General features: G+C 33.4%; 1 protein-coding gene across 5 annotated transcripts in view; it reads right to left on the bottom strand.

Moving 5' to 3' along the window:
* Nucleotides 1-24,671, bottom strand: part of NAALADL2 (N-acetylated alpha-linked acidic dipeptidase like 2) — a 1,144,210-nt gene that overhangs the window by 306,711 nt on the left and 812,828 nt on the right. For all 5 annotated transcript variants that reach the window (XM_045851217.1, XM_045851218.1, XM_045851216.1 and 2 more), the window contains 4 exons: nucleotides 22,379-22,522; nucleotides 8,536-8,628; nucleotides 5,645-5,850; nucleotides 170-289 (listed from right to left, as the gene is read on the bottom strand). In XM_045851217.1, the coding sequence (XP_045707173.1) occupies nucleotides 170-289; nucleotides 5,645-5,850; nucleotides 8,536-8,628; nucleotides 22,379-22,522 (563 nt within the window). The remainder of the gene's footprint in view (nucleotides 1-169; nucleotides 290-5,644; nucleotides 5,851-8,535; nucleotides 8,629-22,378; nucleotides 22,523-24,671) is intronic.

The raw sequence follows: 24,671 nt of genomic DNA, 5'->3' as shown, positions 1-24,671 counted from the left end.
TCAGGACATAAGAAATTGGTTGAAGGGATATTGATAAAAATGAAACAATAACTCTTTCCTTAAAACACTGACAAATGGTGTTATGCACATTAAAAATATCAACAAATGCCAAATTATAGGAAAAAAACAGGAGTTTTGCTGAATCATTTTATAATGAAGCTCATCTTACCTCTGCTACCAGTTGCTGAAGAGATGGTGAAGCCACAGAGCACAAACTTGAATTACCCTTCATAGGGCTATGGAGGCTGACGTAAGCAACAACATTTCTCTGCAGAACTTTCCTGAAATCCTAAAACCAAAGAAACAAAACAATCTTCCTCTAGCATAAGTAAAGGTAACAGATTCTGTTTAATCAGTTACATATTAAATAATAAACACTATCTATTTAGAATCATTACCTTGTAGTTTTTTTAAAGTAATTTCATGCCATTAAATAAGAGTACAAAACTCATAAAAGGATTTTAAATACATGTGTTGAGGAGTTAAATATAACATTTTGATGCAATATTTTAAAGCATGTTCTTGAGAAAAGTCAGATTTTAAGAGAACATATTCTTAAATAGTTAACACGTAAGGAGATTCACCTCCGGAACACAGAGCAGAATATTTAGTCTAATGGTGGCACTTAATGTTTTAGCCTGGGAGTTAGGGAACAGACAAGGGAAAGCTACTTCAGTGATTAATAAACCAGTGTTTCCCTTGAAGCAACAGGATACTTTTTGCACATAGTAGCACTTTATTCAGAGCAAAATGGAGCACAATGCAATTGTGTTCTGGCCCATTTTACCTGAAATACAACCTGATGCATTTCACACACATGCGTAACATGAAATGTTTCAATAGAATAGTTTTTTCACTTCTCTGCTGAAACTAACCCCCCCAAATGGAACACTAGCTATCCTCTTAAAAATGTATCATTACTAAGAAATCCCTCTGTTATTTCTCTCCCTTTCTTGAACAAATATTTAGTGAGTAATTACCATGGTGGAGTTCAAGAAAAACATCCTAAAAATTGTATTACTTCATGTTTTAGGAATACATGTTTCTTTTTCCAACACTATCAGATGAAAGACTGAAGGTTCTTCGAATACCTAGGAAATCAAAAATGTGACCCCTAGTTTGTGTTGAAACTTCAGCTATACCTCTGTAAGAGAGGTGAAAAGACAATTCATTTAAAAGTAATAAGTATTTTTTAAAAGAAATAAACTTTCAACTCAAGTACTTTGCTTTACATATGTTTTTTTTTTAAAGTCCAGTGTTACACAAGCACTGTAGAAAAACAGCTTCTATTTACACACTAGCTCATGTAAATAGCTAGTTTACATGTTAGTTCATTTAATTCTCAGGGACTCCTGATAGGTTTAAGCTTACTCATTTGATAAAGCAAGTCTTTCAAGAAACTATGAGTTTTCTGGCAGAGGGGGTTTGAATGCAGACTTCTTTGACTGTAAAAGTTGTAGTGTTTCCACAATAGTCTGTGAAAAATAAAGATTCTTCACAGAAGAAATGATTTTTTAAAGAATTCATTTAGTAAAGTGTTGTGATTTTCCCCAAGGGTGAGGATCAGTATTGCATCAATACTCTAATAACACTAACACTATAAAATTTCATTCTTAAGTTTATTGACCAAAATCACTTAATTGCTTTAATTAAATCTGTGGATTTCAGGGGGTTCCTATGGGAACAAAATTAAATAGGAAAATATGAAAGGTCAACAAATTTTTTTCCTCACTCATCTTCACTTGGGAATATATTTTGAGCATAATCTGGTTGTAGTCTAAAAGAAAATGTTTCATTTTAATAAGAGTACATTTGATAAGAGTAGACAGAACAAGAAAACTAATAGCTTTTCTAATTCCTTTTCAACTACATATTACAATATTATCTTCATAAACTGTATTGAAATAATCTTCTGAGATACAGTACCTTGCAATAGTATGTTGTAAAAGCTAATAATTAAATCTACATATTGTTAAACATCTTCTTACTTATATATCTTTGCCCAAAAAGTCATGAGAAAATCCAGAAAGTGATGAAATGAATAATTAGTTGTCAAATATGTACACACACATAAATATTCTAGGACACAAGTTCCTAATCTTATGAAATATAAAGGGATTTTCTAACATAAATATTTTTCCTAAGTACTCCCAAATTACTGTAAATTGCAATTTTAGGACCCACTGATTGAAAAAATATAAAATCACCAAAAGGTGCAACAGACTGGACAAAACCTAAAAAATAATTTGTATTTTATTAACCACAAAAGTATATAATTAATTAAAAAATATAATTGCTCATATACGGCCGAGGTCACATAATTGATTAAACTCACAGGCTATAATGCTTGATGCCCAAATAAATTCAAGAACTTTTGGCAATATACTCTCCCTATATAAGGATTCAAGATATTTAAATTAGGAAATACAATGTTAAATAGATAAACCTGCTTTGAGAACACAGCTTAGAAATATACATATTAGTTTAGGATTAACATAAATTTATTGTGAAAATTACCAGATAGGCATCAAGAGACTGTATAATACAATAGAATAAATTTTGGGAATTTAAAAATAATCATTAAGACATCTTAAAGTGTGCCTTATTATTATAACAAAATTAAAGCATTTTCTTTCTGATAAATAAATTCTGAATTAATGTCAGCCCAGATCATAAATCTATTCCCCAATTTTTAAACTTATTCATATTTTTTAAAATAAGTAATTTGGAATAGAAGTTTGGGAGGTTCTTTTAGCTATTACATTTTCCATCTTACTAAAAATTTGTTAATTTAAAAAAAGTATTTCCATAATTAAACTTATACATTTGAATTAGTTTTTTGAATATGCAACAAGCATTCACTTCATTAATTTACATATGGAAAATCATTCTAATCTGTAATGTGTGAATCTTGAGAAATTTTACACTAAATTTTTCTCAATTTTAAGAGTTTCTTTCCTTCAAATGAAAAACACACTTGCTATTTTCTTATATATATGTTTTGATGTTTTCTTTGATATTCAATAAATATTTGATCTCTTCTTGAGTGCTTAAATTAAAAAATGAAACAATATTTCTCATTAGATATTTAGATTTTTTTCCTCCAAAGCTGAGATTGTGAATAAGTTAAAGTGCTTTTATTTTTCTAGCTAAAGCTGTGTCCTTTTTTTCTCTACATGTTTCCATTACGCCTCTTTTCCCTTTTTCTTAAATGGTTTTTTCCTTTTTATTAAATATATTGGAGTGACACTGGTTAACAGAATTATTCAGGTTTCAGATGCACAATTCTACAGCATATCATCTGTATACTGTATTGCGTGTTTACCACCTCATGTCAAATCTCTGTACATCACCATTTATGCCCCCTATACTCTCCTCCACCTCCCACTCCACCTTTCCCAGCTCCCCACAATCACCACATTGTGGTCTGCATCCGTGAGTGTTTCTGTCTTTTTCTTTTACTCAGTCTCTCCACTACCCCTACCCAGTGCCCCTCCTCAGTGGTCAGCCAGCTCTCTCTGAGTCTGTCTCTATTTTGCTTGTTAGTTCTTTTATTCATTACATTCCAGACCATGCCAAATGTGCCTGATGTTGTTTACACTTTAAAAAAAAAACCATAAAAATAGAGCATCTAAGAGTTTTACAGTATTTTCATTGTTGTTAATATGACATCAATCAGATAATCAGCTGTCATATTCCATTAAAAACAGTGCATCTACAAGACACAGACACAGAAGCATTTGAAACTAAATACTCCCATTGCTTTTTAACCGTGACCCATTCATTGGGACAAACGCTTCTTAAGATAGGTAGGTATTTACACAGGTAGGAAAGAAGGAGCAGGGAGATAGGTATGCAAGAGTAAGGAATGGTGAGGAGAAGACAGAGAAAGAAATAAAAAGACTATATTGAGTCCAGTCTCCATATTTAATAGCTAAGTTATGATGCTAAAGTTATAAACATTAACACAGGAGATAATTTCTTAATTTTAGATATTTGCTAAAAAGTTTTAAAAAGAAAGGTAATGGTATGTATCACCTTATCTTTTCTTATCCTGTGCCTGTCAACCTGTCTAAGGAGATATTCAACAGCCAGGTAAATGCTATTTTGAGTATATTAGAATCTGTAGATCTGGAGGAAACAAGAATAAGATAGTGTCAGATCATACACAATTCACGGGTCCCTATGCCCAGGTCACGCCTGTTAGGAACATTTAAGGAATCTGGCTGCACAGCAGAAGGTGAGCAGCAGGTGAACAAGCAAAGCTTCCCTTGCATTACCACCTGAGCTCCACCTCTTGACATCCCTCCATCCCTCCACTACTTCATCTGCAGAAAAACTGTCACCCATGAAATTGGTCCCTGGTGCAAAAATGGCTGGGGACTGCTGGTCTAAGTAACCCTTACCCCCCTTTTTCTCTAGAGAGAGGAAGGGAGAAAGAGAGAGAGAGAAACATGAATACAAGTGAGAAATACTGATCCACTGCATCTTGTACATGCCCCAACCAGGGATGGAACTTGCCACTTAGGTATGTGCCCTGGTTGGGAATGGAACCCACAGCCTTTCAGTGTATAGGAAGACACTCCAACCAACTGAGCCACAGCAGCTGGGGCATTCTTCTTCATTCTTGGAATGATATCAGCAACCTAGCAGCAGATATGACATCTGGCTTGAGATACACATTTTTGTCCATGGCTTCGACAACTGTACTGTCTGGTGTTGGGAGCCATCCTGCCTGGTTTCAGGGACTGAAGACTCCTTAATGAAAAACAGGGTCCCACAGCTAGGACTGAGTGAAAAGGCCTTACGGACATAAGCTGCTAAGGACACAAAAACCTATCCCCTCTCTTATATCCCCCTGCTTGGCCCAGCCAATGATTGGTAAGATTCCTCAAGGAGAAACAACCTAAGACAGACATAGTTGCAAAGGGACCATCAGGGAAGGACATAGGGGACTATAGAGAAGCAGCAAAAAGACCCTCACCCCTTAGCATTGTCATAGTCTGAGTCCTTGTTCTATCTGTAAGAAGTTTCCTAATCTCTTGGCTGCTTTGCTACCCCCACCTGACTCAGCCTGAAAACAATGCCAGAGGCAGCTGGAGCCTTGTACTGGAACAGACAGCTCCTAGGAGCAAATCTGGCCAGAGAAAGAATACACATTGTTTCCTCGATAGCCCTGTTGGTATGAACTAGACGTTTGAGCTCAAAGCATAGGGAATGAAACTCCCCAATTCATGGCACTCACTTTGACAATCTTCTGGTGTCAGCATATCCCACCAACCCTGACCAGAGACAATCCCTGTGTTTCTTCAATTATTACCTGTAGAGAACATCAGTTTTTCATGACTGTAGCTTTTTGAACATTGACTGATGAGCTTTACATGCATACTGTGTATCTCTGTGTGAGCTGAACTCAGTAAAAGAGAGAGGCTAAATGCTCTTTTCCTCTGAGAGATTTGTCACCTTTCCTCCCCAAGCAGATCATGTATTGGTAGATTTATTCTCATCTGTGGCAGTGGGGGAGCTCTGCAGACAGAGACCCCCCACCCCCTCCGTAGTCTGCTATAGTTAGAGAAGAGAGAGGGGGATAGAGTGAGAGAGAGAGAGAGAGAGAGAGAGAGAATACTAATAAATATACATTTACCTCTCCCCATTCATATGAGCCAATATTGCCCAAAACTGTTCCTCCCCAGGAACAGAAAACAATACTGCGGTCTGGTCTCCACCCTCTCTTAACTCTGAACATCAAAGCCTGGATAAAAGCTGTGATTACAGCAGTGCTACTGGCCCATTCTTGTCCACTGTAACTGGATGCTGTGTGATGGTGGCTGCCAACTATGACATAGCGGTCTGGAAATAGAAAGACACAAGAGCCATTAAAACAAAATATAAACCTTAACAATAAATTTAATGGCATTTACATAATCCCATTGCACAACTGAGCAACAATTATGCAAAATTGTTCTAATAGTTAAGTCTACTTTACATTTTTTCAGCCTCTGTCTTGATTCACACATCTGTGTATATCAAAGCAGTGGCAGCTGCTGAACCCAATTATGAATCCAAAGCTTAGATCCATATTGCTGTCCTCTGCAACATGCATATTAATTAATGAGGTATACAAATATGCCACAATCAAACATTTATCTAACATTTTCCCAGAATCATAGTGGGAAGTGCCCTGTAAACAATGTGTGTATGCTCAGTAAATATTAATGAACTATTAATATATTGAGGGAGCAGTTATTTAATAGCTGTAAATATTAAAAATGTGGTAGTCATGTATGGATTTTGCAATAAATGAAGTATTTAGGGAATTAATTATAGTTTCAAACTTGTAATTTTAGCCTCTCTTTTTTCTCCAAAGAATAAAAAATCAACAATATCGAAAAGCATCCATTATAAAATTTCTTTTTCAGATATTTTATTTTACATAATTATACAAAGTCTATTGGATACATTATTAGAAATGTCTCAATGACACATGGATGTGGCTATACAATGTACTTTACTGACTATTGTCATCAATAAAGTAAACTAAAAACATACAGTTTCCTCTGATTTTTTTGTCAATGAATGTTATTGGTACAGAGCTAAATTTATTTGCTTAGTGGAGCTACACATTTATCTCATGGCTCGATGCTTGTGTCTGCAGACTGTAAAGCCTGCCTGCATGCATTTGAACCCAGGCAATTCATTTACTAGTTGTGTGACCTCGGAAAGCTTGTTTAATCCTCCTATGTCTTAATTCATTCAACTATAAAGTGAGAATAAATATAGTACATGCATCATTAATTTTTTTGAGTTTTAAGTGAGTTACTTATCTGTATGGCAATTTGAACAGTGTCTGACACATAATAAGTACTATGTATTTGTGTAATAATTTAATCACCAGTTGACTTACGGTATCACAAAGCCTCTTAGAAAATATCAGTTTGAAGCTATTTTGGTTTTCCACACTGATATTGAAGCCAGCAATGACTTTTATCTGCCAACATTTCATCAAAATTTAATTAATGGTATTCATAGTGTGTCTGCAAATGTTGAAACCCTGGGAATTTATTTACTCATATCCCAGACATGTGTGAAAGTTCTGTTGGGAACTGTCTTTACTCAAAATAAACATCTAAAATCCTAATACTGATTGAGGTTGTTTCTAAATTTCAGAGTCATTAAAATTATGTCATATTTTTGTGTAGAATTCAAATACACAAGGTTTGAGAAGCTTTGCTGATGTGCACTGAAAAATAGTACTGGCACATGAATTGTTATTGTTTTCTATGTTAAATTTCAATAAAAAATGTTTTTCCCCTAAAGCTAATATAATACTGTACTATTTGGTTTTTCAATAATAACTTGCAAATACAGCAATGTTGATAAATATGAGGGTGCGTAAAAATAGACTTGCAGTTTTTATGTAAAAAGACACACAGGTTATGATTAATACAATAACTTTATTAACTGTGTTTTGTGTACTAACGAATGGAAACCCATTTTTGCCAACTTCTGTATTTGTAGTGCTTCAATTAGAGAAGCTTATGATGAGAATTTGTTAAAATGCAACAGTAACAATTTTAAAATTTACTTATAGTTTGTGTTATGAGCAGAAGTCATTGATTATTGCTACTGGAAGGAAACAGAGAGAACATACACTTCCTATTAACATTGTAAGAGTTGGCTGCCAAGAAACTGGGAGGATATAAACTTGATCTCAGAAATTTCTGAGTTAGCAATTATAGGGTCAATTTGATGGATGTCATAGAGAACAATAATTGTCCAAGTAGAACTTGAGTAAACATCCTGCCCAAACTAACAGGAGTGGCACAAGTTCACTGAAAAGGTTGTTGCAATCTGTGCTGTATAAAAAGCACATCAGACAATAATATGTGATTCAACCTCACAGTGTGTTGGGAAGTGTTGCTACTAATCTCTTTATATATGTATTAGTTATTTTTACTTTTTGAACCACAAGGATTAAGTTATTTGAAACTTAACCAGATCATCATTTTCATGAGCACCTTCAAAACCTAAAGCCATACTGACACCAGGCAGAACCATCAGTGGACTAAAGGTCAGAGATGAGACATAGATTAGTGTTAAAAGATTAGATTTGAAGACAAACAAATATTTTAAAAACCCACACCATTAAAACTTAAATATTTTATTTTTAAAAGCCTTTTTTTCTGTAACTAAAAATGCTTTCAATGATGTTATGGTGAATAAAAGAAAATAAAACATCAGTGTTTACAGCTTTTTTTTTCCAGCAGGCACACGGCAATTTAACAAATTTAAACTTTGTTTTCTGTTTTGTTTTTATTTCCTTCTTTTACTCTCTACTCTGATTTATTACTGAAGAGATATGGTAAGAAGGAAAATGAGGGTCCATTTCTTGGTTTCACATTGACCTCTCTTAGAGTGGTATAAACTTACGGCTAAATGCAAAGTAGGATATTTAAGTGCTATTCAATTATTACAGAGCAATTCTTTGTAATATTTCATATAAAGTATAGACTATAAACACTTCTCCCTACTTACCTGGAGAAGTCAAGCCTTTTAAATACCCAACAACATTAGTAACTGTTTTGAATTCCGTGACTGTCTGAATGTGCATGTTGACAATTCTCTCTTCTGGAAAAAAAATAAAAGATGAATTTTTTTCTCTATTTTTTGGTGTCTTTTCTTAGAACATTCAGAGTTACTTATCCAGTATCATCAGCAAAATAATTTTGAACAATTAAATTTTTGTAGATAGCCAGTCACACTTTTTTGACAAATATTCATTCAATACTTTGTGTTGATCCTATTGTAGGTGCTAACTATGCAAGGATGACAGAGATACAGCTGCTAAGGCCCCATAGAACTGCAGAGCCATAAATAGGCAGTTCTCACTCTCACGTGTAGAGATACAATGGGGTTCAACAAGAGAGCACACAGAAGGCGACCTTGGGAAGATGTGGACAACTCATATTCTTAAAGACATTTTTTAAAAATCAGATTAAAATATTTCCAAAGAATTTTAAGTCTTTTTCTAATGTCAGACAAAGAACATGTGGAAGATAAACTGTCCTATATGATTCATTGTTAACTGTAAAATATTACACAAATTAAAAGAATATAGATTCTGCCCTGGCTGGTGTGGCTCAGAGGATTGAGCACCAGCCTGCAAACCAAAGGGTCACTGGTTAGATTCCAAGTCAGGGTAAATGGCTGACTTGAAGGCCAGGTCCCCAATAGGGAGTGCTCGAGAGGTAAACACACATTGATGTTTCTCTCTCTCTCTCTTTCTCCTTCCCTTCTCCTCTCTCAAAAAACAAATACATAAAAATCTTTAATGAAGTATACAGAGTCTTAAAATATAAACATTGGATTCTTCATTTCAACTTGTATTCGGAGGTATCTCTCCTGTATTCTAAACATCCACCAATTGTTCTGCCTCTTTGAGTTTTTCTACTTATGCTTGATATTCAAAATTTCGATAATAAATAAGGCAAAGATACTACTTAAGAGGGACTCCAGTCATAGCCCTAAAGTGGTCTTTGAAGGCTTTTGGAGGCAACATGTGTTAATGGATTCTACCAGTCAGGGAAGTCTGTGGGGGAGATTCAAGGTCAGCCAGGTGGTGTGGTTCTAGGGTGGGGTGGGAGGCAATAATAAAGCAGCTAATTCAAAACGGACATGCTATAGTACCAACAAGCCTTCAAATGTCACTTCTGACTGCTAGGTGAGAACTGCTGTGGTAAGTCGCTTCCTCCTTGAACATACCCTACCTACTAACAACTTACGTGGAAAATCAGTACAGTGAATCTGTTAAAGTATAACTAAAAGAGTGAAGAGACCCTGAGAGAATGTCTGGGTGCCTCATGTTTAGGAAGGGAGAACTGTTTAAAGCCTGAGATTGTAGTTTTAATTTAGATGCTATGCAATTTTTAGAGCACATTCAGATTTACAGAAAAAAAATTAACAAAAAGCAGATTATCCTCTCTCTCCCCTGGCCCCAGCTACTAACATCTTGCATTAGCATGATGCATTTGTTGTCATTTATGAGCCAATATTAATATGCTATTATTACTGAAGTCCACACTTTCCATTAGGGTTCACACTTTGTATTGTACACCCTTATGGGTTTTGACAAATGAATAATGACATGCATCCATCATTACAGAATACTAATCTTATCTATCATCAGAATAGTTTCATTGCCCACGATATCTCCTGTTCTTTACATATTCATCCTTCCCTTCTTCTCTCCCCACTGAGCCCCTGGCAACCACTGATCTTTTAAACATCTCCATATTTTGGCCTTTTCAAAAATGTCATATAGTTGGACTCATATGTTTGCTTTTAATATTGGTTTAATTCCCCATTCTGAGCTTGTTCCAAATAGTCCAGATAAATTATTATTAGATAAAAGTCATTACCATATAGTTTTAAAACATCTTTCCAGCTTTTTTTTTGTTTTTTGAGTTGGATATGAATGAAGAATTTTCTCTGGTTTTGTAAGATTCAGTATCAATTTTTTATAATTCAGCAGTGAGAAGACCTTATAGTATATACAAATGTGCATTTATACTGCTTGGAATTATCTCACTTTAATTATCTCACTTTAATAGAATGCCTTCAAATTTCTAATAGCCGTTTTCACACACATACACTAATTTTCATTGTACATTAATAATTCTTGAAAGCACCAATTTAAATAGCTTCTATTATCTCATGTGTTGAATGAAGCTCATAGGAGCAAAACTGGCACTCAAACCCAGGTTTTCACATAAATAACATTTTTATCTGAACAAAAAAGCCTCTTTTACTGTAAGACTCTTTTTTTTATTATGAGACATTCCTCATATATAAAAGAATAAAAGATAATACAATAAACAATGATAGTTTTAACATGTAATTTTACTACATTTTCTTCATCAATACCCTTTTCCAATGAGCAAGTATACAATCTTATAAATTTAGTTCTTATTCTGAGGTTAATGTTAATCTTTTCAAGTTTTTGTTATATAGATATAGATAAATAGATGTAGGTAGACATAGGAATAGGCATAAACAGAGACATAAGCAGTTATTTTACAGGCTATGCCATATTATACAAGTAATGATGTTTTTACTTAGCTTTATATTTTTCATAACTTTTCATGAAAGGAAATGGAGATTTGTGTCATTCATTTTACCTGCTAAGAAGTATTTGGTTGTAGAATCAATTCCAGTTTATTTTGCAGTTCTCTTACTGAGAATTACTGGGGTAATTTACACATTTTTAATACTACATTGTGGCAAAGAATGTTTTTACATTTCTTGTGTATGTGTGCTGTACATTCACACATAGATAACTCAAATTGTAATTTCTGAATTATAATATAGCATGGGTAGCTTCAACTTTATTTGGCATGTAGAAATTTCTCTACAGACTTCTAAATTTTGATGGTTTTATGTGTACAAGAATCTCATTATTGCTTAATTTTGCATTGCTTTGATTACTAGTGAGGTTCAGCAATTTTTAATTCTAGTTTTTACTTATACTCTTTGACCATTTTCCTTTTAGGTGTTTATCAATTTAGGTATTTTTGTGGGGTTTCTAATTTGAATGTAATTCACTTATTATATGTATTATAAATACTTTTCAAGCTGTGATTTTTATTTTCTTGATAATGTATTTTAAAATATTAATATGGTCAAATTTATCAATATTCACCTTGAATATTTGCAGGGTATGTTTATTTTGTGTTGGTGAGGAAATGTTTATTCTGATGTCAGAAAATGTTTTCCAAGTATTTTAAAGTAGAATTTTTAAATTAATATATTTAATCCAGCCAGAATCTGTTATGAAGTAGATTTTCAACCTTACTTCTGTCTTATGGGTAGCCAATTATTCTCATGTAATTTATTGAAGTATTAATTAAGTTGTTTTCATATAATGAGATCTAATTCATACATGGATTTGTTTATAGTCTTGCCATTGCATTTTATTTTAACTAGTGCCATACTGTTTAAATTAATATTTAACATTGTTTTAATGAATAAAAAGGTGGGTCTTCTATCATCATCATCATTATAAACATGTAATATTATTATTCAATATTGGGGCTATTTATGGACCATTTTTTAATATGAACTTTTATATTAGTTTGTCATGTATCATAAATAGATATTTCAGGATTTTATGGAGATTGCATTGAATTAATGGGCTCATTTGAGAAAATTATATTGTCTTCTGTCCATGAATATGTTATACCTCTCAATTTATTTTGATTGTTTTTATGTCTTTTAATAATGTTTTATTTTGTCTTCATAAAAATTCTGCACAACTGTTATTAAATTTATTTTTACAGTTTCTGTGTTAATAAAATATACTTGTATAGCTTATTTTATTGCATATAAGCATGCCATTTAATTTTGTATCTTGGTCCTACAATGAGCCTTCTTATTAATATTTTATAGGTTCTAATAGGGGCCCTATAGTGTTTTTATTTCCTTAGTTTCAATCTAAACAATTACTTGTCAAACAAGGACAGTTTTGTTTTTTTCCATTCACGCTTTTATAGGTTTGACTTACTGTTTTTATCATCTTGTCTGGGACTGCCAGTGCAGTGTGGAATAGAGGCAGTAAAAGCAGCTTCTCTTAAGGGTGCTTGCTTTGTATTCTTCACTTTAAAAAGGACGTTTCTAAGATTTAATTATTTTAAAAAGACACTTGCTATATATTTCTGGAAAATTTCCATTATCAGATTAGAAAAATCATTTCTATTCTTGCTTTGCTAAGAGGTTCTATTATAAATGATGTTGAATTGTGTTATGAGATAATTGTAAGATTTTTCACTTCACAATGTTAAATAAAATGCACATATTTCTGGAATAAGCTTTATTCATCATAATTTATAATTTGTATTTTGTTACTGCTATTTTAGGATATTTTCAAATATATTTGTAAGTAATTGGTTGATCACTTCTCATTTGTCCAAATCTGATATCTGTGTTATACAATCTCATAAATATTTAGAAATCTTTGCCTCTTTTCCTAGATTCTTAAGAGTTTATGTTAGCATGAGAAATCATCCATTTTACAAAAAGAGTTCTAGGATTCACATATAAAAGTATTTTATCCTGGTATTTTCTGTGAAGGGGAAAATGATATATTTTCACTTAATGTGTATTTTTATTTCATTTCATTAGTATTTTTAAACAAATATTATTAAAATGGTTATTAGTACATTTGGTCTGTAAGATATTTTTCTTCTTAATTTACTTGCATTTAGTTGTTTATTCTATTCTTATGTTTAAAAAAATTATTGCCACCTTGAGCAGTATGGCTCAGTCGGCTGGATTCCAGGTCAGGGCGTGTGCTGAGTTGCAGTTTGGACCCTGGTCTGGGTGCATGCAAGGGGTAACCCATCGATGTTTCTCTCTTATATCAATGTTTCTTAACTTCCTTTTCTCCTTCCCTTCCCCTTTCTCTAAAAATAAATAAATAAAATATTTTTCAAAAAATCATTGCCATTTAATATTACTTTGTCCTCTTTTCTATATCTAACATTAACTTATTTATGTCTTTTTCCCCTTTCATCAGTTTTGCTAGAGGTTAAATGATCAATATTTTCAAAACTAGTTTTGCATTTTGTAGATAATCATAATTATTTTTTCACTTGAATATTGTATACTATACATATTATTGGCTTTGTTAAATTTTACCTAAATATATTCTCTTTTTTTACTTAATTCCTTAAATTAAATGCTTAGCTCATTGCCTCTCTCTCTCTCTCTCTCTCTCTCTCTCTCTCTCTCTCTCTATATATATATATATATATATATATATATATATATATATATATATACATGTGTGTATATATATACACTCATCAAATTAGTCAGAGGACTAATCAACTGCAACACTATCTATGTCGCCTATTTCCCACTTGTCCATCTGAATCTATTTTCACCCATCATCCTGTGCCCAGGTAATGACTTCTGTGGAGTCATCTACCTGGCTCCTATACTCATGGCTTCTATTTGTGTTTAGACAATGGAAGGCAACAACAAGTAATCAGTTGGTTGTAACAAAAATATTATTTATTTTCCATCACACTCCCTGGTTGGTTGCTGGCTGTGACTACATTCTTTGAAAGTCATAGCTCCTGTTAAAACATCCTATCTTACAGCTCAAGGACTTGCCAGTTCTCATAACTATGCTCCCTTCCTGTCCCTTCATATTTAGGGGTATTAACAATTACTAGCTTTATTGCAGTCACCATCCCTTTTCTGTTCCCATTTACTTATCCCCACTTGTGCATAGGTCCTTGACTAAACTCCCTGGAATTGCATATTTTTACTGTATTATTGATTTCTTTATGGCAATCTAGTTTATATGCCCATCAATCTAGGCATATTCACTGAGTCATCCATATGTGTTGCCAGGAAATACTTGGTTAGAGAGAAGTGGAAGGGTTCTTTTTCTAGTAACATGATGGACTTGGATATTCAGATGAACTGAAAATAATTTACAATGCAGAAAAGTATTCAAAACAAATCTTGCTAACAGCATGTAAGAACTAGAAAGTAAATAAGGACTTGCTATGTAAAAAATTAAGTTGTGACAGGACACTGATAAATGAAGCAGTAAAGCTGATTTCAACCTGAGGGAATTTCCTGAACCTGGAAAACCTTTAATCTTGATGGCCTCATAAGATGCAAAGGTCAGGAGAAAATGTTCTGGGCCTTCCCAAGTTGGAGAAAAGAAAGTTCTGAAAAGTGACTATTTCTCCATAAGGTAGAAACCCTAAAGCACTGTAATCTCCACTCCCTTCCTAAGCACTGCAAAGAATGTTACCTGGAACAAAGCAAAGCAGGAATAAGGAATCCCTAAGAAGTTATAATTATAGGATAATTTAAAAAGAATACAAAAATACGTAACTTCTAAAATAGTAGTAGGAGAAATAGAATGATAAAAATCTAAATCTAAAGAGAGAGGAATAAAACAAAAGGAAAGCATAATAGGTAATGTAAAGAAGAAATCCAAATTTAGATGAAAAGTATAAACATAAATGCATCAGTAATCACGTTAAATGTAATGGACCAGGTGATCCAGCTAAAAAATAATCAGATTGTATTTAAAATACAAATTTGTTGTTATTCATGACACGTGGAAAATGAAAGATACATAAAGGTTGAAAACATGAAAGATATAGCATAAAGTTACTAACCCCAAAAAAGCTAGTGTAGCAAAATTAATATCAGATCAAATCAACTTTAAGACAAGCATTATAGGTATTAAAAAGATCACTTCATTGGATAAGGATTGCAACTAATTTAGGGAAGATATACTATATATTTGAATTTATAAATACCTAAGAAATGATCTCAAATATATAAATCAAAAATTGACAGAACTACAAGGTAAAATGGACAGATTTATACTCACAGTAAGAGGTTTTGAAATTAATAAGATATAGAATATCCGAATGACCCGATTAAGGCATTTAGGCTAAACAAATGTATATACAATTCTATACCTGACAACTACACAGTACATATTCTTTACTCCTGGGCCATAAAGGAAAACTCAAAGAATTGAAGTCACATATAAATAAAGTAGAAATGATACATTCTAATGAAAATCCAAGTTGTTTATACTCAACCTCATTTTTATACGATGATGTCAAATGATAAGTGCCCAACGCACGGCAGAGAGAGTCAGGAGAGGCTACTCCAACTTGAGTGGAAACATAAAGGACTTTTTATGAGAAGGTGGCATCTGAAGTAAACTTTAGGGAATGCTTGGGTTTTACAATACAGACACACAGATGGACAAGGTATATTTGGATAATATTGAATAGAATAATAATGACAAAAAATGGATATCTGAAGGAAATAGAGTATAGAACCAGAAATTCATGCAAGAGTCTCTGGCAGTTTTTCTAGGTTAGAAAAGGACAGTGTTAGCCCATTATGAAAAAAAAAAAGAACCATTCGAATATAAAGATAGGAATATGCTCTAAGGGATTTTATTATATATATTTTTATATATTCACATATATGTATGTGTACATATACAGTATAAAATTTAGTTGAAGTTTTTATCATTTTAAAGGAGTGACAGGTACTGGAGAAATAATATTAGAAGAATGTAAGAAACTAAAAATTGCTGAGAAACACTGAACACTGAATAACACTTGTTAAAGTAATTGTTCTTCAAAGTGTATATCTCAGGTTGTCTTTAGGTCTTTTAGCAAACAAACCAAAAAAACTCTAGACTGAATCAAAGCTGGATCATTTCCTAAAATCAAACCTGTCAAGACACAAAGCTGAAAACTTGAAAAGTTCTAGGTGAATGACAGATCTGTGTCACCTTCAGTCAACCCAACCTGCACTCCCCAGGATACAGAGAATTGACTGTACTTTCTGTTGACTTTGGACAATAGGTTTCCCACCTATATTCACTCTGTTTAAGACCCTTGATGAATAGTCCTTCAAAGTGATTTCTGAAGTGTTTTTTTCCCCTTTGTGGAAGAACTTCAGACTGGCAGCTCATGAAGGCTAATCTTTAGTTCTACGAATCCTCTGTTATCAGCTTCCAGCTCAGACTCCTAGGTTCACTGTGCAACTGACTGCTTGAAGAGCCATAAAATTGGTGTTTCACCATTGCACAGCTCAGTGACTCCTAACACCTAGCCTGCATTTGTCACAACACCAATCATTCTTTCCTAAAGTATTCTAGCTCACTGAATTTTTTTGTGTGTGTAAAGAGTGGCTGCCATATCTATATGCATGCTATACATAAGTTGTCTGAACAAATTAAATTTTTATATCATGTTCTTCTGAATATTTTCTTCCATGTTAATGGCAAATATTTATTAAAGTCCACCCTTCTCTTAAACAAATTTTCAATTTTCTTAACATACTTCTTCTTTTTTTAACACATCATGAAGAATTCTCTCTTGGGGCTATTCAGAACAGGTTGATTGGTCTCATATGTAACAAAAGTAAGTAAGGTTGGATTCAACTGTACTAACATTTCTTGTTAATGGATATTTCCTGAAAAGCTAAAATGTACTACTTGCCAATAAATTTTAGTATAGCAACAATTTGTGGATAATATGTTCAATACATCATTTTAAATCTCTGCTTAAGAAATGATAATGTGTACTTTCAAGTAGCTGTTAACAAATTAGAAAGTTAAATTCTTGAAATGTGTAAAAATTATAAACAATATTACTGGTAAAGGTTATACTTTTTAATAAGAGTAATTTTCATTAAAATATATAAAATTTTGCAGAGGAAAATAGTAAATATATGCAAAGGTATGTACATATGTATATGCATTATATGTACATCCATAAGAGGAGATATGACCCAAACTAACTTATATAAAACTTGTCATCATGTCATCACTGATGACATTAAGTTTTATGCAACTTAGAGTCATTTTTCTATTCATCAAAAATGATGCATAAAATATTAAATTGTCTCTTTTAACTTGATGCATTTATACTTTTGCTGTAAATTACATTAATAGATTTTATACTTTCTCCTCTTTTTAAAAATATATTCATTGATTTTAACCAGAAGTTCAGATTGATATCTGATACTTTAAATTTCCCAGTTTTGTTAGATTCTTAAGGACAAAGATTGACAATACTTGTATATTAGATCAATAGGTAAGACCTATGAAATATAAGACTAAAATATGACATAGAGTCAATATTCAACTATTTAATTAATGCAAATTATCTGTCTATCTATCTATAGAGAAGAACTTGTATCCTGATTCTTTTTCTATGCTTGATGAAATTCTTAGTTACCTCAGTGAGTTTTATATAAATGTCATGCTCTCCACTTCACTTTCCTGAGCTTATTTCATGAATGCAGATAATTACTTTGTTTAAAGTTTTATGGTCTGTATTAGTTACACAGCTTTTGGTTGTAAGAAACTGAAATACTAACATAAATAGACTGCAAAAAGTTGGAGGGGGGATGTATTGACTCATATAAATGTCCAAGTCAGTAGATTTTGCTTCAGACAAAGCTTTAGAACTCAAACAATGTGGACAAGATTCTCTTTCTCCTTCTGTCAATCTCCTTCTGTCCCTAGCTCTCTCTTTTTCTTCCTCTCTCTGTTTTTCTCCCTCCCCATTATTCACTTATACCTTCCTTGTTGGCTCCATTCTTAGGTCAGGTTCTATACTCAAGGTCCCCAGAAAGCTACCAAAAGATCCCAAGGCTACATGCTTACTTGTTCAGCCCTAGTGTTAAAATGAGTCACTGTTAAAAGTCCAGAAATTGAGTCTAGTCCCTGTTGGGATAGAATTAGATCTTGAACCAAGCATGATAATACCCTTGATATAATATGTCAATAAACTCAAGCTAATCGGGATATATTTCTATAGCTTGGATTATGGTTAAACCTAGTCACACTACATTACTGGGTAACATTGGCAGCAGTTCAAAATGGGAGAGGGACAAACAATTGCCAAGAAAGCAAACATGCTAAGCAAATTTCACTACACTGTTGTCTGAACTTTAGAGAATTCTGATTCAATGTTAAATAGGCAAGAAATAATTAGTTGATTTACACATATTTAATGTACTTTTGTCTAAACTTCTGAGTGAAGATGTTCCTATACTCTAGCTCAAGGCTATATTTAGAACATCAAACAATAAGATATAATATGCGTCAAACTATGTTTTAATCCATAAACTATAAGCATTGCTCTCAATTGCTAAAAAATAAACTGTCTCATATTGTATCCCTTTCATGTTCTACCTCGATGCATATCATAGTAAGCAACTAGTGTGTTTATGTGTTTATGAGAAAACTTAAAAGTTAATTACCTTGACTGTATCATGAGTATTATTATCTAAAACATTAAGGTAAAAGGTTATCATCCTATATTTAAGATTAGTTTAAATTTAACAACTCACTCAGATTGTTCAATTAGCATTTGGAAAACCTAAATACAATATTTTGTGTTAAAAATGATGACAGTTTTTCATACACCTTGAATTTATTTTTGTGTATGGTGTAAGTTGGTGATTTTTCATTTTTTGCACGTAGGTGTCCAGATCTCCTAACATCATTTGTTGAAGAGGCTATTTTTACTCCATTCTATGCTTCTGCTCACTTTGTCAAATATTAATTGACCACAGAGACATGTGTTTATTCCTGGACTCTCTGTTCTGTTCCATTGGTCTATGTGTCTGTTCTTATGTTGGTACCAGACTGTTTTGATTACAGTGGTCTTGTAATATAGTTTGAGATCAGGTATTGTGCTCCCTCCTACTTTGCTCTTCTTTCTCAAAATTGCTGCAGCTATTCAGGGTCACTTATAGTCCCATATAAATTTTTGAAATATTTGTTCTATGTATGTGAAATATGTCATTGGTATTTTAATAGGGATTGCATTGAATCTATAAATTGCTTTGGGTAGTATGGACATTTTGATGATATTTATTCTTCCAATCCATGCATGTGAAGAAGTCATGATACCATAAAAGTACCAAAGGAGAACAGGGGCAGTAAACTCCAGATATTCAATGCAGCAATATTATTGCTGACATGTCCCCTAGAACAAGGGGCATAAAGGAAAGGATAAACAAATGGGACCTCACCAAAATTAAAAGCTTCTGCATGGCTAAAGAAAACATCAGCAAAATGAAAAGGGAACCAAACATATGGGAAAATATATTTGCAAATGATACCTTAGACAAGAGTCTGATTTCCAAAATATATAAAAAAACTCTCATGATTCCACTCCAGGAAGATAAGCAACCCAGTTAAAAAAAATGGGCAAAGGACCTGAACAGACACTTCTCCAAGGAGGACATACAGAGGATCCAGAGACACATGAAAAGATGCTCACTATCGCTAGCTATCAGAGAGATGCAAATTAAAGCCACAATGAGATATCACCTCACATCGGTCAGAATGGCTATCATAAACAAATCGATAAATAACAAGTGTTGGAGAAGCTGTAGAGAAAGGGGAATCCTAGTACACTGTTGGTGGGAATGCAGACTGGTACAGCCACTGTGGAAAACAGTATGGAATTTCCTCAGAAAACTTAAAATGGAACTGCCTTTTGACACAGCAATTCCACTGCTGGGACTATACCTTAAGAACCCTGAAACACAAGTTCAAAATAGCCTGTGTACCCAATATTCATAGCAGCACAATTTATAATAGCTAAGTGCTGGAATCAACCTAAGTGCCCACCAGTAAATGAGTGGATAAAACAAAAAACAAAAACAAAATATGGTACATTTACACAATAGAATACTATGCAGCAAAAAGAAAGAGCTCCTACCCTTAGCAACAGCATGGATGGAACTGGAGAGCATTATGCTAAGTGAAGTAAGCCAGGCAGTGAATGACAAATACCATATAATCTCACCTATAAATGGAACCTAATCAACAAAACAAATAAGCAAGCGAAATAGAACCAGAGACGTTGAAATAAAGAACAAACTGATGGTAACCAGCAGGGAGGGGCAAGAGGGATAAAGGGGGAAGATAGGGCTTGGACCATCAAGAAACACGTATAAAGGACACAAGGACAAAGCCAAAGGGGGTAGGTTTGAAGGTGGAAGGTAAGGATGGGTGGGATGTGGGTGGGTATGGAGACAACTGTACTTAAATAACAATAAAAAAATTAAATAAAAAAGAAAAATGATAGAAGAAGCTGTTATAACATGCAATATCATCTCAATTTGTATAGATTTCAGTTTGAACTTTTCTAAAATGAATGATAATCACTATATCCATGAGAAAAAGTTGATATGGCATAATTTCTTATAAAAAAGTTGATATGGCATAATTTCTTATAAAAAAGTTGATATGGCATAATTTCTTATCTGGTTGCTTCTTTAACACTAGAGTTTTAAACATGTTTCGGTATATATCTTAACATTTCTTCTAAGCTTCGTATATATATATTGCTAAATTACCACAGAGATATAGCTGGATAGTGCTATTCTGCTTAGCTATACCATTATTACACAGACATTTGGCATATTGCAGAGAACATTGATATCATTATTTGATAAGGAAGACAGTTGCTGATATAACACTTCACTCATAGTATACAAAAGTACTCAGATGTGCATCATGATTTAATTCTCAGAACACCTTGAGATACTAGAAAGTTAGATACTCTTCTGTAGATGCAGACACTGTGGCTCCCCTCAGAGAGGTGGTGTGTTGGGCCAGCATGGGGACTTCTGGCTCACTGAGGACAGGACAGCAGGGACACATAGGGGTTCCGAATATTTATTGAATTAATCAATTAATTAAATCTAGTTTTTTAGAAGTCCTGTGCTTTTCTCACAACGAAACTCTTATTACGGTGTTGTTAACATATTTTAACAAATAGAGCCCAGGGTCACTTTGTGGGTTCAACATAGAAGACAGAAAAACAAAACAAAACAAAACAAAAAACTCCTCAAGGACTCTTCATTCCACTTTGAGGACATAGGCTCATCATTGTTACTTATACTTCCCACTTTGATCAATCAATAATCATTTTAGGAAGCTCTCAATCCAAAGGACTTTGAAAAGCTATGTGTCTACCACAGGGAAATTCTGAATGTATTCAGATTTTTTTAGACTTCTTCAAAACATTTTTTATGCCCTTGTTGTCAGAAGAAAAACATGAGATAAAACAGGGGTCGTTGAGCCTCCAGGTCTAGAAACAAAAACAGAGGCCTTCAAGTTGAATTTCATAGTGACAAGATACAAATTTAACAACACATAAAGAGAATTTCCTATTTAGAACTCTAATGCTGAGGCTCAAGGCAGAAACCAGCGGTAGCATGACTTTGACCCTACCATGGGTAGCTTAACTACTTCAGTTTTATCCTATGTGGTCCAACAAGGCCTGACAAACTGCACTGCTGAACACAAGCATCTCTCCGGCAATGATGCGTGAAGACAGAGGGATTTTTTAGTCAATTGCAGGAATTAGGCTGTAATGCTTTCTACAAAGGGACTTCATCCCGCAGCTAGCTGACGACTACCCATTGAATCTTGGCAGGAAACAAGACTGCTGAAGCTGAAACCAGGACGCTACGTTAAGCAGATTTTCACGAAAGGACAAAACCCTTTATTTGTAAAGCTGCTTTTCTTTATTACCATTCAAAATGTGTTTCCTCTTTTTTCAATCTCTCAGTTTGGTCAACTCTCAGTCTTTATCAAAATTAGCTTACAAAATTGTCCCTTAAAGAACCAGAGAAGATAATAAATGCTCACCTTTAAAAATGTGTTTTTTTTAAGTACAATCCTAGACATGTCAATTTAAGATTGTAAAAGTGATCATGGCCCTTAAGAAACAAAACAAAACAAAATAAAAAAACTACAAGACAGACAAAAAGACATTAAATATGTTACCATTATGTGGAAGTTCCAGGGGGGTACAGGCACCGTTTTTGGTTCTATCTTTAGATGAAGAGATCAGTTTTGTAACGAGGGCCGCTGAGATGGGCTGCACTAGTAGAGAGGTGAGGTTTGTTCGGTCTTGTCTAAAGCTTCCAACTGTATTCAAGACATAAAGGAACAGAAGCCTTTGTCAAGAGAAATTAAAAACACTTGAAAGGGAAGTTTTTGTCATCAGTGTTTACATTAGGAATGGTAAGTTTATTTTGTTCATTTGTTTGCTTCTTAGTTATATCTGTGTACTTATTAGAAATGACTTGAGGTACTTAATAAAAATTCAGTCCAAATACTATTCTGTATCCTAATTAATGCTAGCAGATTGAACTCACATACTTACCTCCATTCTCCACTGAAGTGACAATAAAGGAATAAAAAAAGCATACATCCACAGGGGCCAAGAGAATAAAAGAGACAATATGATTCTACAAGCTGTAAAGCAGATGGATAATTGTCAACTGAAATAACAGACCAAGGAGATCAAAACCTAAGCCAGCAGAGAGGGGAAGCTGAAAACAATGCAGTTTGTACCATACAACCTAGAGAGGTGTAAGAATAGACAACACCAGCTCCCAATTCAAGCAGGGATAAAGAAGGGGATAGAAATAGGAGAACTTGATGACTTTCTTAATGTGAGGGAGTGTCTCTCTCCTGAGCCTCTTGCTCACCCTGTCCACAAGAACAGTGTCTGTTTCTCCCTTGTTCAGTCCAGGAGAATACTGAAAGTGGGATGTAAACAGAGAGACACCAGGTAAAGTGAATGGTGTGTCCCATACTTAAAATGGATGGTGTTACGATTGCTGAAGCTCTTCAGATATTCTGCTGCCTTGGTGCTCAGAATTCTCCTTCCAGTTAGAGCATCAAAAAATTCACTTCTATTAAATATGACTAGGTCAGTTAGAATATATACAATACTTAAATCTGAAAGGCTACCAATAAAACAACTCACCCAAGATACCCTACATATGTTAAGAACCATCAGACAATAAATTCCAACCATACAAAGAACTTCAAACCAAGTTAATCAATTTTGGGACTTTTAAGTAGGCAGTCTCATCCAAGGGCAATGTTAAATTAAATGGCACGCATACAGCAAACCTAGTGAACACAGGAGTATAATAAGGTCAGGAGGCTTGGGAAGGAGGTTTTCCAAGGCAAAAATAAGGGAATACTGGGTACTGTTAATATCTTGGAAGAACATTTACAGTAAGATCAGAGAGTTAGCATTTGAAGAATTTCTAGATACAAGAAATACAAGAAATTTATAAAATAAGACAAATCTAAGCTTTGAAGAGAATAAAGTTTTTCAAGAAAGAAATGTAATCATTACACAATGTGAATATTTACATAAGCATAATAATATAAACCATGGCTTTTTAACACAAAATTGATATTATTCTATAGGAAAAAAAAGTCAAGGGTGAATATTTATAAAAGTGAATATTTATCTTCCACAGTGATATGTCAATATAATAGGTAAAACCAAAATGTGAACTCAACTCTTTAAAATGCTCTTGAGACAGAGAAAGGTAAATATTAAAAGCAGTTAACAATTTAAAATGTTGAAAACAATTAAGTATTTGCCTTTGAGAGATAGAGCATTGAGAGGATGCAAGGAAGTATGGGACATGGTGACATATCCATGGAGCTGTTTTTGATTTGTATACTTCTTTCAGTGCATGTTATATATACTAAAATGTTAAATATATGTGAATATATACCTATAAAAAGGAAGACTTTAAGAGATTATATCTGAGCATTATGGCCAATTTTTTAAATTTTATTTTCTTTGTTTTTTTTTCCCTACAATGATCATGGATTCCTTGTAAAAAAAAAAAAGGACATAAGAGGGAGAAAAAGAATAAATATAGTTTTATAAATAAAGCTTCATAGGAATATTTGACTATATTCTTCTTTAAGTTTGAGGAAAAAATAAATACTTGTGATAACACAAGTAAGGGAAAATATATAAGTACTCAGAATAAAGAAAAAGGAGAGAATAAAGTAAACTGTGCTTAAGAAAAGAACTAAAAGATACCTTATCCAGTTTATATATTTATCTTGACTCAGAAAAATAAATACACAGCAGAATGACTTTACCGGGCAGCCAATAATGTTTGTGAACACAGAGCTATATTCTTCAGAACTTTTATTAGGGAAAATAATTGCCAAAGGTTTTCTCAGAATTTAATTTGATAAGACTGCAGGGGGTGCAGAACTCAATGATACTAGTATCTAGGCTCCAGGAGGC

Source organism: Phyllostomus hastatus, unplaced genomic scaffold (assembly GCF_019186645.2).
Source record: "Phyllostomus hastatus isolate PE091 unplaced genomic scaffold, TTU_PhHast_1.1 phas_contig_86, whole genome shotgun sequence".
NCBI lineage: Eukaryota > Metazoa > Chordata > Mammalia > Chiroptera > Phyllostomidae > Phyllostomus > Phyllostomus hastatus.
The sequence above is the reverse complement of the archived record's forward strand: the minus strand, read 5'-3'. Positions and strand labels throughout refer to the sequence as shown.